The sequence below is a fragment of the Semicossyphus pulcher genome, unplaced genomic scaffold, assembly GCF_022749685.1.
Source record: "Semicossyphus pulcher isolate SPU_LCO1_2020_fin unplaced genomic scaffold, fSemPul1.0.p SCAF_3, whole genome shotgun sequence".
NCBI classification, from domain to species: Eukaryota; Metazoa; Chordata; class Actinopteri; order Labriformes; family Labridae; genus Semicossyphus; species Semicossyphus pulcher.
This window is the reverse complement of record NW_027211704.1, coordinates 30,488,466-30,506,721: the sequence shown is the minus strand read 5'-3', so window position 1 is coordinate 30,506,721 and position 18,256 is coordinate 30,488,466. Positions and strand designations below refer to the sequence as shown.

The 18,256-nt window shown below is 40.4% G+C and overlaps 1 protein-coding gene across 1 annotated transcript in view; it reads left to right on the top strand.

Annotated features, from left to right (window-relative positions):
- Positions 1 to 18,256, top strand: part of LOC138605535 (copine-9-like) — a 182,605-nt gene that overhangs the window by 118,137 nt on the left and 46,212 nt on the right. The window contains exons 8-11 of the mRNA XM_069677865.1: positions 7,414 to 7,477; positions 10,323 to 10,426; positions 12,394 to 12,498; positions 15,337 to 15,378. Of these exons, the coding sequence (XP_069533966.1) occupies positions 7,414 to 7,477; positions 10,323 to 10,426; positions 12,394 to 12,498; positions 15,337 to 15,378 (315 nt within the window). The remainder of the gene's footprint in view (positions 1 to 7,413; positions 7,478 to 10,322; positions 10,427 to 12,393; positions 12,499 to 15,336; positions 15,379 to 18,256) is intronic.

The following is an 18,256-nucleotide window of genomic DNA, read 5'->3' as shown; positions in this document are numbered from 1 at the left end:
CTCTGTCGTGACAGCCGTTTAGCATTTAGATTTCCAGACTTCCTCGAATGCATCAGAAATGATCGATCCGACCTCCATTCAACAAACGAGCATTTGAAAAGTAGTTTTCTTCTCCTCTTGAGGACAGACCTGACAAAGCTTCATTTTGACTTGTTACTAATCTACACATAATGTTATTTCAGCAAATTTAAGAGCCGTTAGTTTCAAGAAAATCTCAGTAAAAACTGTTTCTTTCTCGGCTTCATACCGCTGTCGTCGAGACTCACCAGAAACAGATGAACAGGCGCTCCTCATCGGGATTTAATGAATTTATTTTGCATTCATATCTGGATGGTCGCTTCTCAAGTTGCTAACTGGACTGTGAACAATGCAGTGCACAGAAAAGGAAGTCTTGGCTAGTGAAGTCCATATCACTAACCAGGAAGCCTGAAATTTTCGTCGTTAGACTATAGCCGATGTGTTCCGAGATTGCTGACTGAGTGCTGCTCCCTATGACCTAATGTAGCCTTTATGTATACAATCTGTGAATCTGCCCCGTGATTAGAGAATTTAAGTAAATCTAGTTTGTTACTTTTCACCTCCTCTTAAATATTTCCTTTTCTCGCACCCCCCGCATATTTTACAATCAGCAAAGAAACAAACCAGGCACACTGATTCATGTTGCTTTGAAGTTGCTTTAACATTCATTTCCATGCATCTATTTACAGTTCTGATAGGGATCCTTGACACTGTACACACAGTCAGGAGGTCGATGGCTCGCTGCCCGCATTCACTGGTGGAGACCTGCTTTATCATGTTGTCTATGCACAAGTACTTGATGTCCTTCAATGGCCACAGAGAGGTTACATAATATGAATGTGATCTTGAGGAGCTTCGCTGCTCAGTCCATTGAGTTACCAACAGAGTGAGGTGAGCGTAGACTGTGTTTCTTGTGATGTAGACTTCAATGCTCTCTGCGGCATGAAAGGTGAAAAGGAAGCTCTTTCCTTTTCCATAGTAAAAGTAGAAAAAACTAAATTGGAGGGAAGAGATCCAACAACTGCTTGTAATCAGAGTTTCCTTTAAGTTGAAATCTTAAGATCTCAGTTTTGTTCTCTTTGGCGGCACTTATGGAAATAAATGGTAATTGCGGGAGCACACTTCCCAGATATCCAGACAGTGTTGCATGTGTGACGTCCACGGTTGGCTCCGGTTTTATTTTCCTCGCTGACGGACGCTTTTCTTTTTAGACTGTTTGCCTTCATCTGAGTGTCGAATTTGTTTCTTTTTCTTTGGATTTTTTTTTTTGAAGTTGTATCTGTAGTCATCCATCTTTTCTTTGTTTGTTCAGCCATAGTAGATTACTGTTTACTCGCAACACTTGCAGAGACTGGAAAAGCAGCCGCTTAGGTCCACGTACCCTCTCTGGCAGACCAACCACTGCTGGCTGATGGAAAACACGTCACTAACTGGGCGCCGCTTGTGATTTTTTCCGCGAAAGTCGCACCAGATACCCAGTCTGTAATACTGCAAATGCAAAGGCTTTCATCAGTGGGCCATAGGCTCAATCATCATTGTGTTACCTCATTCAGCGATAGATAGTGACTTAACAGACATTTATATAGATGAAAATCTTCAAGATTATCACTTTAAAAAATGAAATTTTAGAGACGTCATTTTAACAGGACAAACAGAATAGTATGTAATCACTTGAGTGTAAAATCTGAGGCTGCAGATTAATGTGCTGATGATTACCTGCACGTTTTAATTAAGACTAGCTTCCTGATAATACTAATCCTTTGTGAAACATTCTAATCTAATGTATTTCTGGCACAAAGGAGCTCCCTCATTTACTTATTTTATCTTCCCAAATTAAACTGAATCAATGACAGACAGCGTTTAAGAGATTCACTGCTCAGATAAGACACTACTGTAGGAGGAAGCATCCTGAAATGTAGATTTCCTCCCACTTTGGCAACCTGCTACTGCACAAGACACTTTTAACTTTTTCTATCTTAAACATCTTAAGAGAGAGTGTAAACCCAGTTTTATTCAACAGATAAGTATGATGGTGTTCTCCTGACACTGCACAGTAGAAAGTGAGTAAGAGAGACTATGCTAACCAGAAAAGCAAGAATTTGTCACATTCGCCTCCTCTTATTGGCACACATCGACTTCTTCATCTAGACTTTGTCTGCTCAAGATGTGTCTCCATGTAGGCATCGAATGTTGTGATCAGTGTTGCCAAGTCTGCGGTTTTCCAGCTTTCAGATCCCACCTTGGACTCATTGATTCCAATTGCCAACCTAGTTGAACTTTAGCGCGGCGCTGCGCAGAACCACGCGGCGCAGACATCGCATCCTATCTAAAAGCCCAAAGGTGTATCAGTTGAAATAAGGTAAACAAAAATGCTAACAGTAAATGCCTAGCCTATTTACACATGTATTAACTGTAAATATATGATCAAAATATAGTGAAGCACCAAGACAAGGTATGATACGGAGGAGAGAGAGACGATTTATGACCGTCTGAGTTTAACTAATCTGTGTATCTTATAATGCATTTGCTAATGATAGCAATGCTGCTGGACTTTAAAAGCAGTGTATATGGTTTGGCAGGGGCATATTTTTAGTTCTAGTATTAGTAGGCTGGTTTTGATTGGACATTAGGCCGGTTTTGTCACGCAAACCCGGCAACCCTTGTTGAGATGCTGTTTTGCCTGTCTGGTATGTGATGCACTAATGCTGCGTTCCAGAAAACTGGGAACTCGAGAACTTCCCGACCTCGGAGCGTTCCAGGTGCACGACGCCAAACATAAATAAAAAACATGGCCGACCGTGACAAAGTGATGTTTCTTTCTTTCAGAGATTATTTACAGTAACCAGCTACCTTATCACATTAGCGACATTTCTAATTAACATTTTCATGCAGCACATGTGTTACTATATGATAGTAGTAGTCATTTCAATTAAATGCAGCCTACATGTATATTACGTTGCTTTTCAGTTGATAGTTTAACGATGAGCCTCTCCATGGGTGCGGCCATTGATGTGTGACGTCAGAAATCTGATTATCCTGAAGTCAGGGTAGATGAAACTCGCCCGAGCTCACAAGTAGGAACTCCGACTTTGGATGGGATTCCAATTTTTCTAGTCAGAGGTCGGATACTCAACTTCCGAGTTGTCTGGAGCGCAGCATAATGCCTCTGATATTAGGGACTTTACGCCAGTGTAAAAGGTCTCCACTATACTTCAGTTTTGGCTTTCGTTTTGGTGTTTCTTTTATAATTTTTGAGAGTAGCTCAACCTCCAATATGAAAATGTTTAGACTTAAATGATTAATTAATATCAAAAACAAGTCAAGTTTTGTTGACAGTTGTTGTTTATAATTGTGGGAGTTTTGTTCAACTGTATGTGTTTTTGTGAGCGTGTGTGAGTGAGTGAGTGAGTGAGTGTGTGAGCTTGTGTAATACGTGTGGGAGTGGGGACCCACATCAGGCAGTGGAAGATGTGGGAGGAGGACAAGAAATGTGTGGGAAAACTTGCGCTCAAGGACTTGACAAACGCTGACACTCACACAAACACACGCACTTTATGTGATGACTTCCATCTTGAAGGTATTTTCTTCATCTTTGCTGTATTGATTTCTTAAATCCTGCTGTGCTTCTGCTTCAGTCAAGTGGCTGCAGCTCTACAACCACGGAGCTTTAAATAGAGGAGTTGCATCAGGAATGGGAATAGGATCCTCAGTGACAAGTGGTGGCATAATATGTTTGTGTGTGTGTGTGTGTGTGTGTGGCATGCTGCAGGTATCCCCCTCGCCCCACGTGACCATGCAAAACTCATTATGAGAGCGAGAGCAGCCTGCAGACGCTCATACATCACTGTTAGCCCTCTTTGTTAAAGTAGGAGGGTCAGCGCAGACTGATTAAAAAGAAAAGCCCGCTGAGAGAGGGGAAGTGTTGGAATTGATTTTTGTTTCAAGTGTAGGTGTTTGAGTTTTACCTGCCCTCTAGCAGCCGGGGTGACGTGACTGTGTTCACAAACGAGGCTGAGAAATGGACAATAGAGTGACTGTGGTATAATCACGGTTCAAGGTTACAGGAAAAAGCCTCTCAAGGAGAATATACTGTGTTTGTGTGTAGTAATATCATCTGTGCTTCCCTCCAGCATAATGGATTGTGTGTGCGATCGGGTGTGTTTGTGGCTGCTTATGTGTCACGGATGTTTACAGCGACATCCTTGGATCTCAGCCGGCATTTTAATCACAGAACGGCATCAGGCAGCCCGCTCGCAGCAGCACCGCTTCAACTGGATGGAACGAATCGCCCTGTCATGTGGTGAGGTGGAGTGTGACTCGCAGCCACGGGGAGTTTAGCAATCGATGATAAAGGTTTTCCAACTTTCCCAGGCTCTGACTTCACTTGATAACTTTTAATTATGCAGCTCTCCTGTCAGCCTGTAATCCTCTTGAAAACAGCTCTTGACATAAACTGGACGTTAACAGTTAAGAAGGGCTGAACACTTGACAGGTGTGGAGTTATGAGTGTCAGTTTTAAGACCTGTGTAGATTGAAGATCAGAGCAAATAGTGATGAATAGAATAAAATATAAGCCACCCCATGACAAGGTAACACTACAGGAAGACGGAAAAAAATCTGCGTGACAAGAAAAAGCAAACAAAAACCAAAAGTATTGGAGAAATCAGAATTTTGACACAATTTTCCCTAAAAGAAACACTAGGGAATTACAAATGTTTGATTTCTATTCTTGGAAACATGAATGTCTGTACCAATTTTACGCCAACCCATCAAGTAGACATGAGGTCAAGCAATTAGCAAGGAATTCAGCCAGAAGAAGAATTTTAAAAGAAAAAGCTAAGTCTCTTAGAAATGTTAAATAATGTTATTTAAGGAATTATTTGTATGTTGCAGCACAAATGTTAACAACTAAATCAAATTCACGAGTAGAAATCAAATGGGTCAACAAGAAATGGAAGCAGCTAATTTCACCGTTTTTGGTGGGTTATTGTGATTATTGAGCATGTCAGGAACTGTGTGAGTCAATCATTTTCAAGCTTTGTCTTGAGCCTTTTTTACATTAGGGTTCCACCACACCTGGATGACTTACCTTGTAGTGCACCGTGTTGTCCTCATGATCATTTGTTCAATGGTCCGGACCGACAGACGGACAAGGATTTGTGATGTATTTTGCCAACCACGTTTAACATTGCCAACATAGCCAGAAAGGAAAAGGTGGATTAGGAACTCAAAGACAAATTCACTGAGTTTCAGCACTTTAAGTGGCAGAGACCACAGTCAGTGGACAGTCCACTGAATTGGCTTTACCCCCAGCTGAGATTGCCAACAACATTTCACCGTCTAAATTTGATTTATTCCTGACAGCTTTTCTATCAGTTTGAAGAGGTTTACTAAACACTAATGGAAGTACAGGAACAACAGCAGCGACACAGCACCTTCCGGCAGACTAAAGGCAGAGCAGAAACCTGCACTGAGCCCCTGCTGTACGTGGGGATTCCTTCCTTTTAGAAATGACTTCAGGCCTTGTTCTCTAATCCAGATGGGCTCGTAAATCATTGCTGAATGAAACATCCACTCTGCCCAGAAGGCATCAGATAGAAGATTGGTCGCGTGTTTCCAGAGCAGAGGTCCTCTTTTTCCTCATATATGATAATTGCAAGTGATGAAGATCAGTTGGGTTAGTATGTATGTCAGTGCTGCTGTGATTAATCACCAGGATTTAATGCGACTCCCTACAATGGGATCAGCGGATTAAAAATTGCTTGGGGTAGAAAAAGGTCATCCTTGGAGGATACTGCCTGACTGTGTTATTTGCAGAAAAGTATCATTTCCATCTGCAGGACGTGAGTGTTCTCCTGCTGACATTAAGAAAGAGGTCAAAAACCATGTAGCCTGCTGCATGAAGCATTCATAATGATCAAACCTAAACTCCACCAGCTGCTGTGCTTTTTATAGATCCTATACTGATATGTGTTTACAGGTTCTCTGTTCTCCTCATTGTCTAATGCCTGAAGCCAAACCATTGCTGTTTCCAACACTGTTTGATCCGCTCCTGTGCAGTGTAAGAGCTAGAAAACAGTTTCAGACATGTTTTTCAGTCGTTTGTCTCTTGTACATCTGAGGGAACCAGCCCTACACTGTTTATAAAGATTAATTGTATATTATTCTATATAGTTAATGGATGTAACACCCTCAGTTTGAAGATCATTGTGTGCTTGAGGGATGCAAAATGACACATAACCACACAACTTTTTTTCATGATAAACATGATGCTTAACTAGGTCGGACTGGTGTCAAAAATCAGCTGGGTCAAAGTATGATGACGGGGCGCTGGTTTAGCTCAGTTGGTAGAGCAGGCACCCCATATGGAGAGGCTACTGTCCTCGTCGCATTGATCGCAGGTTCCACTCCCAGTCTGCCGACCATTTGGTACATGTCGTCCCCCACTCTCTACTCCAAACATTTCCTGTCTATCTCCAGCTGACCTATCAATTAAAGCCCAAAGAATTATCTTAAAAAAAAAAAAAAAAAAAAAATGAAAACATGCAGGCAGGACACAGACATTTATAACTTAACATTGTCACATATTCTCACTCCCATCTCTTCAACTAGCAGCTTGGCACACTGCTCTATGATTCAAAATACGAGTAGCTCTCTAGGGACAGTTTTGCACATGCAGGGCTTTGTCAAGTTATCAGCTATAAATCAGCAACACTCAGATGAGGCTTGCTGAGAAAATGTATGAGTTTCGGACTCATAACGATACTTAACATGTGGCTGACATTGCAAAACAGTTGCTTATTTTTAGGCACTCAAAGTACTTGCTCACCTTTTTGCAAAAGATTGTGTTTTTTGGTTTAAACAACTTCTAATATACATACTTACATCTGTTTGTCAAGTGTGCCAAAGCTCAAAAACACCCACTGGATTAGGGCAGTTGGTAACAGGTCAAGAAGCTACATTAACTTTCTGAAGAGGGGATATTTTGGGCAGCGTGGCCACAGACACATGCAGATCTTTAATTACATAACAACGATTAATTTGTCCAATATTGTAAAATAGTTATTTGTTTATAAATTGTACTACATCTTTATAGGCTAGATTCTATAAAGTTTATTTTTTTTATTTATGGACATTTCTCCCAACAAAAACCCTTTTCATAAAACATCTGCTGCTGCATTTTAGGTTGGGAGCAAGTCATTAACAATCAGCAGTGTTTACAAGTTTACAAGTATTTTTCCATTTTTTTATAATATTGGTGAACACGTATTGTTTCGAGGCAGAAAATTACCATGACTAATTCCTGCATATAGAAATAACTGCAGGGGGAGTCTTTATTGTTTTGGTAGTCCCTCATTGTTCCTAAGCCTCTCTCTCTCTCTCTCTCTCTCTCAGTGGGATTCCCGGGAAGAAGTGTGGAACCATCATCTTCACAGCCGAGGAGCTCAGTAACTGCCGGGTCAGTATCACATCATACTCAGGACACTGTGTTCCTCCAGGCTCTCTCTCACACACACAGACACACACACACACACACACACACACACACACACACACACACACACACACACACACACACACACAGACATTTGGTTACGTTAACAGTCCGAGACAGGGGTCAGAAAGTTAAGCACTGCAGTCTGAATCCATGACAGTCACGTTGTGTGTTTTCATGTCTAACTCTGCAGAGTGAATTTAAACGACTGCACCGACTTCAGAATAATTTTGTCGTCGCCTTCAAGTGGACGGAAAGTAAATTTGTCCTTTTCCTTCAAAGTGATGATGAGAGCCGCTCATGAATTATTTATCCAGTCTTGTAGTTCCTTTTTTTAACACAGTGACTCAATAATTAGACACTCCAATCAAAGAGAGAGGCACATGCACACACACACCACACACACAAACAGGCTCACCACTGCACATCGGTATCCCAGTATGCTTTTTTACATGCAAACATATGCAGTTACTACTGTAATTTAAGTTTAACCTCATAACATACAATGCACATGAATATGAGGTTGACTTCACACTACAGGCCGTTTCGCAGTGATGATGGTATTCTGCAGGTTCCTCGAGGGCCTCAGAGCTCAGTTTACATTCACATTTATTAGTTCTGGTTCATGAGGCCTGTCTCTGGAAAAACATCCCTGGTTGGTTTTATTAGAAGGATGAAATGTCACTTCACTGCGTTGCACTTGGACATCAGGGCTGTCACTTTTCCAAGAGTCAACTTTGAATTTAATTTCATTAAATGAAGGATCAATCCGGCCTTCAAGAGGTCAAGCTGATTTTTCTAGAGCCCTCTGATGGACCACAAGGCAAAATATGATCTTTTACCTTAACTTCCAAATTAATATTCAAATTTCAAACAGTGTAGAGCCTCCTGGACATCACTATTCATGACACTCGCAGAAGCAGGATATTAGATACAATCCAGGTGTACTGAATGAGTGAAAACCAATGACTGTATATATAGATGGACGACATGTCTCCTTCTGCTCCCATTGTACAAAAGTGATACCAAAATAGCCCTCGTGATAGGTGCTGCCATCTTTAGATTGTGACGTAATTTGGAGCCAGAGACTGTGCAGTACAGATTCGCGGGTGGCGCCGCCGTAGCCACTTCTGCTAACCAAAACACACACTTAACTTACCGAAAAAAAAGCAAGGATCCCGCACGCCAGCTTGTCAAACAGCAGAACAGCTTCTCTGTGTTGGTCTGAGGTTAACACTCACAGGTATGGAAACGCCGTTCTTCCTCTACTCTGCTAATCCGGAACAGATCGGCTGCAAGAGCCGTATTTTCAACAGAGCTGTCAATTACCTTTTGATAGCATCAAATAACTAATTAAAAATTAACTGAAACACTTAAAATGAACACTTGTACGTAAATCAGCATGATAATAACTAACTATAATGACAGAAACCATGTTTTAGAAACATTTATTTAAGGTGTATTTTGATTTTATAGTTTGACTCATGTACCATCTGTTAACATGGAGAAGGCAGGCTTTATGACCTATACTGCAGCCAGTCAGCAGGGGGTGCTCGAAATGTTTTGGCTTCACTTTTAGGGAGATGTCGTGTTATATATCTATTTATACAGTCTATGGTGAAAATGCTCAGGTTCCTGCAGGCAAAACGCCACTAAAAAAACCCTAAAAGACCTTGTACACCTGTTTGCATTTTAATCTGTCTAAAAAATCAAATCAGCTGTTACCACGTTGACCAAGATAAAAATCTGAATGCATGTCAAACTGAAATATATTGATCACAGAATATAAGCTCTTGGCTCGGTTCAAAACAGCTTCAAACACTCAATAACAGGTTGGCCTGTGGTTTTTTATTGACCTGTTTCTGTGCAAAACTGTGTCCGTCTCTTTAAAATGCAGGGCGCTGACCAGGTGGCCACATGCAAATAACTAATTATACATTCTAAACTCAAAGGGAGGTTTGCCTTTGAACATTTTGCACCATGACTTTTGTTTTCTGAGTAATTAATTGTAGAGCAACAGCTAACAACTGCTCATGTTGCTCTCTGCATAAGCTTTCAATTTATCACTGCTGATGGTTTGGACAATACAAGTTTACAACCGGAAAGCCTTCATTACAATATAGGAATGTAGAGTTCAAAAGACGTTAATGTTACCTGACAAGGAGGGTCTAACTAAAGACACTATCAAATGGCATTATGGGAAGCAATGTTATTTAGGGAGGCTATGTTTTAGGAGTCGAGTGCCACTTTAATGATCAGACAGACACAAACACATAAAGTCAGTGAATTTAGGTTTGCTGATAAGATTCTAGATTCTATTCTGTGTCAAGTATATGAGTGCCCTCCTTTGAGCTCAGTGATTCAGAAGTGTAATTATTAGTGCTGAAAATGCTTTCAAGTCAAAGATATCCGAAACATGCAAAGCCAACAACACTTTGCTTTTTTGTGTGACTGCCAAAAAGGTTAAAAAGAAACTTTGATCATTAACATTTCAAACTTATCGTGTTTTTAAATGAAAACTCTTAATCTGCAAAGTAGACCTAAAATGAGGGTATTTTGGGAATGTTTTACCTAATTTCAACTACGTCATCCGTCAGTTTATGACGTCCACGTAATATCTTTGCAATATCAAAAGTAGTTCAAACTTTTCTAGTCTAAAGAAAGCCAAGCTCCGAAGTAGAAACACCACAATGCGTTTTCTGGGTATCAAGTCTTCAAGCCATAAGGCTCAAGACCAAGGGTGCTAATGAGTAAATGGTCTTTGATTCAAAGTCCAGCTGTAAGTAAATAAACTGTTATTGTTCTCCAGGATATCGCCACCATGCAGCTCTGTGCCAACAAGCTGGATAAAAAGGATTTCTTTGGCAAGTCCGACCCTTTCCTCGTCTTCTACCGCAGCAATGAGGACGGGACGTAAGTGTTTGCTTTTGTTGGGTGTTTGTGTTTTTTAAATGACTGTAAATAATTACTTGTTCAGTCCATCTGTTAGTCCTTCAGCCGAGGCGAGTGTACCGCTCCTCCGGTGCATCTTCTCTCTTGTTACTGTCAGCAGCTGAAAATCTGCCAGCAGATTTCTCTGTTGGACACAGTCCCATGAGCCTTCTGAAAGCTTCCTGCTCTTCAGATAGAAGGAGGGCTCATACATTTTGTTTCTTAAAGATTTCAATTAGCAGAAACACTCTGCAAATTGAGACAAATTCAAAATTACAAATTAAAGTCCAAAACAAACACAACGGAAATCTGCTTCTAACGAAAAAAAGTGAGAAATAAATGCATCAAACATGCTGCAAATACATAAACAATGCAAAATCAAAAACACACACTTCCAAATTAATGTCTTTAAATGATGTCATTCAGATGCATGCACAATCAAATAATGTTTATAGTTTTCTTATAACCTACATCAATAAGAAAGGTGTTATCAATATATTGAATGTACCTGCCAACAAATAAGGAAACTAATACCCAATGCCCTTGTACATCCGGTTGATTTGGTAAAATGATTAACTTCTATCATCTGATCACATCTTGACCAACCTCGGAACCTATAGGATATAGTCTGAGGACGACATAGCCTCTGGGAGCAACGGTGAACATGTTGGGCACTCTGGTTTAGCCAGCAGTTGCCGATAAACATCTTACAGCCAAGACTTCCTTTATTGTGCGCTGCATTGTTCACAGTCCTGTTAGCAACTTGAGAAGCAGCCGTGTGTTCAGATCAGAAGTCCAGTCCTCCAGATCTGTCAGCAAAATAAATGGCGTCATTTCTTTGTTCATTAAATCCCCCAGAGGAGACTCAGTTTCACTGTAAAGTTACACAGAGGCTGCACTCTGGCTTACTTCAGTGGTATGAACCCGAAATAGAAACAGATTTTCTTGTGATTTCATTTAATTAACAGCTCTTAAGTTTGCCAAAATTATTATGTAAAAAGTAAAAATGAAGCTTAGTCAGGTCTCTCCTCAAGAGGAGAAGAAAACTACTTTTAAAATGCTCGTTTGTTGAACGGCGATCGGATCGATCATTTCTGATGCATTCGAGGAAGTCCAGATATCTCAACGCTGAACAGGTTTCACGACACAGCAGATCTAGAACAGATTGTTAGCTGAACTTGCTGCTGATGTCTGTTTATAGAGATTAATAAATCGTTGTCAGATGACGCGGATGGGAGCCGGGGTGTCATTACGGCGCATAACATTCCGCCTGCTTTTGCTCTCCACACAGACTGTTTTTCCTGCATACGCTGCAGCCTGCTGATACGTGATTGGTCAATACTCGGACTACAAGCATAGTACAAACAGAAAATAGAACACTTCCCGTGCTAAAATCTGGTCACTTGCCTACAGGTTCTACATGTTTAGTTACAATCTGAAAATATAGAATATCTTGGCTGACTTGACTGAAACATGCACTTCAACTAACATTCAGTTTCAGTTTAATTCCTCATAACTGCTTTTTTTTTGAGTGGTAGTGTGAGCAGACACAAGTAGGTTGTTTGCCTGAAAAAAATGACATGTGGTGGGTTAAAAGTTGTCTGAGTAAAAGAGTGAACAGTGGAAAATGTTACAATTATGGCGACTCTCCCTTTCTTTCTGTTCTGCAGCCTTCAGTATTTCAGACATACAGTTCAGGATCAAAACCTCCTGTGACACTGTGCTGTGTCTGCCGTCTGCTGCTCCTCCTCAGGTTTATTTCCAGAATCTGTGTGTCTGCAGGAGCTGCCTGTGAACAATCTGCCAGAGAGCACAGTGTTTCACACATATACGCCCATATTCTTCCTGTCCATCCGAGCTCACACCAACCTGTATCTTTTGAACTAAAACTGTATTTTTAGAGTTGTCACCCTGACCATGTTGAGGTGTTTCTGTTTTTTTGTTTCCAGGTTCACCATCTGCCACAAGACTGAGGTGATCAAGAACAACCTGAACCCGGTTTGGCAGCCGTTTACCATCCCTGTACGAGCGCTCTGTAACGGAGACTATGACAGGTGAGGAGAATGTAATTTGTTGCAAGGCTTCTTTAATGAATAAATGTGACTTTACACAACAGCTCCTACATTAGTTAGAGAGACCAGAGGTCATTGTCTATGCAGCTGTAAGTTTCCCATCATTAACACTTTTATCTGCCCTCTTAAACTGTTCTTTTCTGTTTGGTATGACAGCAGCAACATTCATGCAGTTACAGAGCCTGCTACATATGCACAGATGCAGCTGGACTCTGTGGTGGTCAGAATAATACCAGCAGTCGGCCGTGCTGTCAGTCTCAGGCCAGTGCTGGTGTTATTGAGACCAACATGGAAGCAAAACAGCAACAAGCACAGAAATATCCAGTTGATTGTTTATCAACTCTACTCTAAACTAAATTCATGTTTTTTATCTTTACATTCAAATCTGAAGTTCAAACATGACTCAGAGTTCAGCTCTGATGTCGATAGAAATACACTCACACTCACACGCCTCTTGCCTTCATTTTACCGCTTAACTGATCAGTCATAGAAATGTCTTTACTGATAACAATTACCAAATTCCAGAACTGACTGGATTCTACCAGCAAGTGTGTGTATCTAAAGCCTGATATATCTTCTTACTCTGTGCCATAGTGCTTTATGTTAGTAAAAAACACATCAGTGTGCCACACTGTTGCACTAGGGGACATTTTTATTTATTAAAATGAACACTCTTGCTGTGTCCGAAATCACACACTTATCCACTACTCCCTACTCCCTACATAGTGAATTAATTGTAGTCGACTATATAGTGAACTCACCGGCACAATAAAAAGGAATCAGTTTGACCACATTGTCGTTGCTCCCGGAACACAATAAATTAAACTGATATTTCTCCAGAGCGAAATAAAAACATTTAGATCTGTCTGGCTTAACGTTAGCAGTGCTGCCAATGGCAATTACTATACATAACAAGGCTAAAGGCTAACGTTAGCGATCTGGATCACTAACCGTGACTAGAACTGTAGTGGCGTAATTTATAAATAAAATTCACAACTTATAACGCGGATAAGAAACTGGTTAAACACACTTCATGATCAAAAGTTAAAGTTACTTAGAAAATAGGAGAATTACTTACATTGTACGTCAGATCACGCAGGTCGCGCTCCTCTCGTTTCCTCTTGCACCGCAATGCATCATAGTGTATATGACTTGATTAGTGACCATCGGTTGTACATTACTTTTCACATTGCATTGTGGGATACAATGAGTCCACTATACAGGGTATAATAATTCTCATTCAGAATTCGGACATACTATAAAATGGTGAATACACTATATAGTGAGTCGTGGCTGATTTCGGACACAGCCTCTGTCACGGGTAATCCTTGTTTTGGCTGTATAGTATCATTGCCTGTTTTATTTTGTCATTCACTATCCTCATGTCGCTGCACTTTGTGTGTTTTCCCACCTTTGTAATTGTGTGCCCGCCCCAATTGTTTTCACTTGTGTCTCGTTAGTCTCACCTGTGTCTGATTATTTAGTCTCTGTGTTCCTTTAACTTTTGTTAAACCTTCATCAACATTTGTAAACCCCTTTGGTCAATTTTAACACGTTTGTATTTTCCTCGTGGCTCCTTCTGTGGTTTTTTGAGTTACCTGTGCTCTTTAAAAGTAAGCCTTTTGTTTTTGTCTTGTCTTCTGTAAATAAATAAATAAATGTCTTAGGCTGCATCTGGGTCCTCTCCCTTTTTGTTAAATCTCAAACAAGACACACTCACACTGTAGCTTTCTCTGACTAAATTATGACACTGAGTCGATTAGTTAAATAGTTTAAGGGTCATCACAAACTGGTTTGAGGTCTGGGGCTCAGTAAATAGGTTGAAAGGTTAAGGTTAACACGGTGCTATGTTACTAAGCAATAAATAATTTTAATGATAATATAAATTTTACATGCATATGTATGAGGCAAATCGCTTGTTATTGATAATGCTTACAGCCTCTACAGACAGGTCTGACGGATGCATAGACAACAGACAGGTCACACCCTCCTAAAATGTTCTCTGTGGTTGTGTTTTTTCGCAGCAGTCCTAATGTGAACTAAAATGATGAAGGCTTTAATACATGTCCCACTAATTTCCTTATTTAGAGGAGAATATTTTGCAGCAAATGGGGCGGCTGTGGCTCAGTGGTAGTGTCGAAGTGTCCTCGGGCAAGACACTGAACCCTAAACTGCTCTTAAAGGCATAGTCATCGGGTACGAATGGGCATGATTGGAGATTGGCACTTAGGCCTTTTCTGTCAGTGTGTGAATGTGTCTGTGAATGGGTGAATGCGACAGTGTAAGAGCAGCTTTGAGTGGTTGGAAGACTAGAAAAGTGCTATATAAGTACAATCCATTTACAGTATCTGTTGGTCACTGTGGATACTGTGCTCGCTATATTTGATGAGACAGTGGAAGGGAAGGCATTAGCAGTAATTTAATTTTACATTAAGCTATGAGCGATAATGACAAAGAGCATGCTCAGTGTTATCTTGAAGCTTAAGCTTAAGAGCAGCGACTTATACATACCACTCAATAATGTGTCTTTTTTTACACTGCACATTAGAATCCAAAAACACTATATTCCTTTAAATCCTCTTTTGTGTTTAATGTATGTATTAACTTGTATTTATATGCTGTTCTTTCATATTTGCTTTGTGTTGGTTTTAAAACGTGGAACATCTTTTGACGTGAACTTCAAGTAAACTTCCTGTTTTCCTGTCCCTCTATCGATCCCACTCCTCCACCTCTCCGCCGCTTCTCTTTCTCACCCTCACACTCTCTCTCCTGCCTGTGAATCTCACCTCTGTCCCCATCCCTCATCGCACCTCCCTCCAGGACAGTAAAGGTGGACGTTTTTGACTGGGACAGAGACGGGAGGTAAGTTCTCTCGCTCGCCCTCTCACTTTTTTTGATCTCTTTCTTTTTTCTTTATTCATTTTCAGCTCCAGATTGAATCTCTCAAATGTCACACCTAGTTCTGTCTTGGGGCCGTTTCTTTCAGTCATATTATAAGGTATTAGAACAGATAGAGGGCTCCACCCGCCTGGTGCACTCTGGATAATAAATCAAATTACATTTCAGGTGAGAGGTTGCAGCTGAGTGGACACAGGGTTACAGTGGGTTACTTGAGGGTCTTCTGACAGACTCGTGGGCTTAATTTGAAACCTCATTCAGGATTTTTAAGCTTTCCGGCCTGTAACTACTTTCCATAAATTTCAGTTAGGATTTGTTTTAAATTCTGGTGGTATTTGTTTAAATCCCCAGTCCTAGATTTCCAAATCCCTATCCTGAAATCTGCATGACAGCAGGAGAGTAAAAGCAAATGTTTGTCTTGCATTGTTCCAGTAAAGTATATCAGTCTGACACTGTCATCAGGCAGTCGCTCCTGTGCATATTTGCAAAGTCAGAAGCTTTTTTAGGGTTTTAACAGAAGATTTTGTCTTTAGACGGTACGTGGTAGGTAACTTCTGAAGGCAAGGCATTATCAGAGATTTAAGGCCTTAACTTTGAAAAGTGGATATGATTGTGTCAAAATAAAAGCCTGCCAGCAATGCAAGGAGTTGTCTGTCTGTGAATGCAAAGAGCACAGTACAGAAAATGTTCACTGTTAATGTAGGTGTAGTGAAAAAGACACCATAAAAGTATCCCATGTAATACCACTGATTTTAAATGACTTGACTCTTTCTTCACTGTTGCAAATAAGTCAAAGGTATTCTGTAGATGTGAAAGACAGATGAAAATCCAAACCTTAAATTTGAAATTGATAGATGCTTTTAGGTGTCGTGGTTTACAGGTGGATAAATAGAGCTTCTGTCACAGATATCGGTGGACAATGCTAAAAGATTTAAGCCCCTTTCACTACAACCTTAAAACGATGGAGACATCAACCAAAAGAAAATTTCATGTATGAATGTAATGTAAATGTATAAATGCAAACATCCAAATCACTTGAACTTGACATAAAACAGACTTTACCCTGCCAGCCAGCTAATCCATCCATCCATCCATCTGTTCTCTTTATTCTAGATATCTATATCATCTATATCGTATCCTGTTGAGGGTCGTGGGGGGGTTGGAGCCAATCATAGCTGTCACAGACACCCAGACACCTAGAGCAGACAACCTTTCACACTCACATCCACACCTACGGGCAATTTAGAGTCACCAACGAACCTAACGAGCATGTTAGGACATGTCTTTGGTCTGTGGGAGGAAGCCCACACATGCACGAGGAGAACATGCAAAAGGCACTCTTTGTGGAAGTAGGAACCTTCTTGCTGTGAGGCAACAGCGCTAACCACTGCACCACCATGCAGCTAATACAAAGTCAGTGCAATAGTCCAATGTAGCCTGTGTGTGAACGGAGCAGGTTATTGTCCTGAGGATTCACAGTGAGCCCGTGGGCGTGTTGTTGACGTTGTGCAGGGTTTGACACTGACAGTCTCCTGCTGAGTGCTACATATTAAAAAGGGCAACTCTGGACGATATCAGAGTTCATATGAAAAAGCAGCTCAAGTTTCAGAAGTGTTCACCAATCTGTTACCGCCAGTGTTGGGCTTGTTACTGTGACAAATGAACGTACAACTACCTAATTAAAAAATACCCTGTTAATCACTTAATAGCAAAAATAAACTCTCATATTACTTGTGTTCATTTCGATTCAATTAAGCTTCATCTCACTCCCTCCAAGTAGGACTGAGTGGTCTTAAAGGGCTTCCATGCATCAGGCTCAAAAACAGTTACATTTTCTATTTTAACAGATAAAATGTAGTACAGTCACGCAAATGCAGAGTGATTCATTTCAAAATACATTGTGTATGTACAACAGGAGCTTTGATTATTGTTGTAGCAGCCAAACAGATGTTTGGTTCTGTAATGAATGTGATGCTTGGTGAGGGAGGAGAGATTAAACATGTGTGCAGAATTATAATTACAACATTACAAAGTTGTTAAAATCATCGCAATTAATTCCAAAGTCTGAACCAAATGATTTAATGTATTTATAGTTTGTTTTGAAGTTATAATTACGGAAGCCCTATGCGGACATTTATCCGTACATTTTATTGACTCCGTTTTCCCGTGATAATGATTCATTTCCGGTTGTTATACTGAGATCTCGACTTATTTATCTCGAGATAACAACTCTGCATCTCCGTTACATCTGATGATCATAACTCCCCAGAACAAAACAAACATAGAAATTGGCTTAACTTAACTCATTAGCGTGGGACATGGCAGCACGGCATGTCCTGGTCTGTAATATCACACTGCCGCAAAATTATCCCGTTATCACGAGAAAACAAGCTTTGTTATTTCGAGATAAATCAGCTGAGATCTTGAGAAAACAACTAGAAATTACTCAGTTATCTGCAGAAAAATTTACGTCAATAAAATGTATGGATGCATGTCCGCTTCTGTTACACCCCACCATAAGGCAGCCCAATGGGACTAATAAAACAAGTGAAACACCTTCAAAAACTCAAATACATGGGATTTATTAAAACACCCAAATCATTAACTGAAGACCAGCGAAATCAGCAAAACCAAAAAGCCTCCAGAAGCCTCTCTCTTTAGGTATTTTTAGGCAGCTAAGACCAGGTGCACCTCATTGAGCAATCACCTGGGAAGAGCTGTGGAGACATAACAGAAGGGGAAAAGGGACAAACAGTGCAGGGAACACATACAGCTGTAGCATTTTCCATAGATAATTATATTACGTTTAATTATTTGCATTTAACATCATTTAACTTTCAAT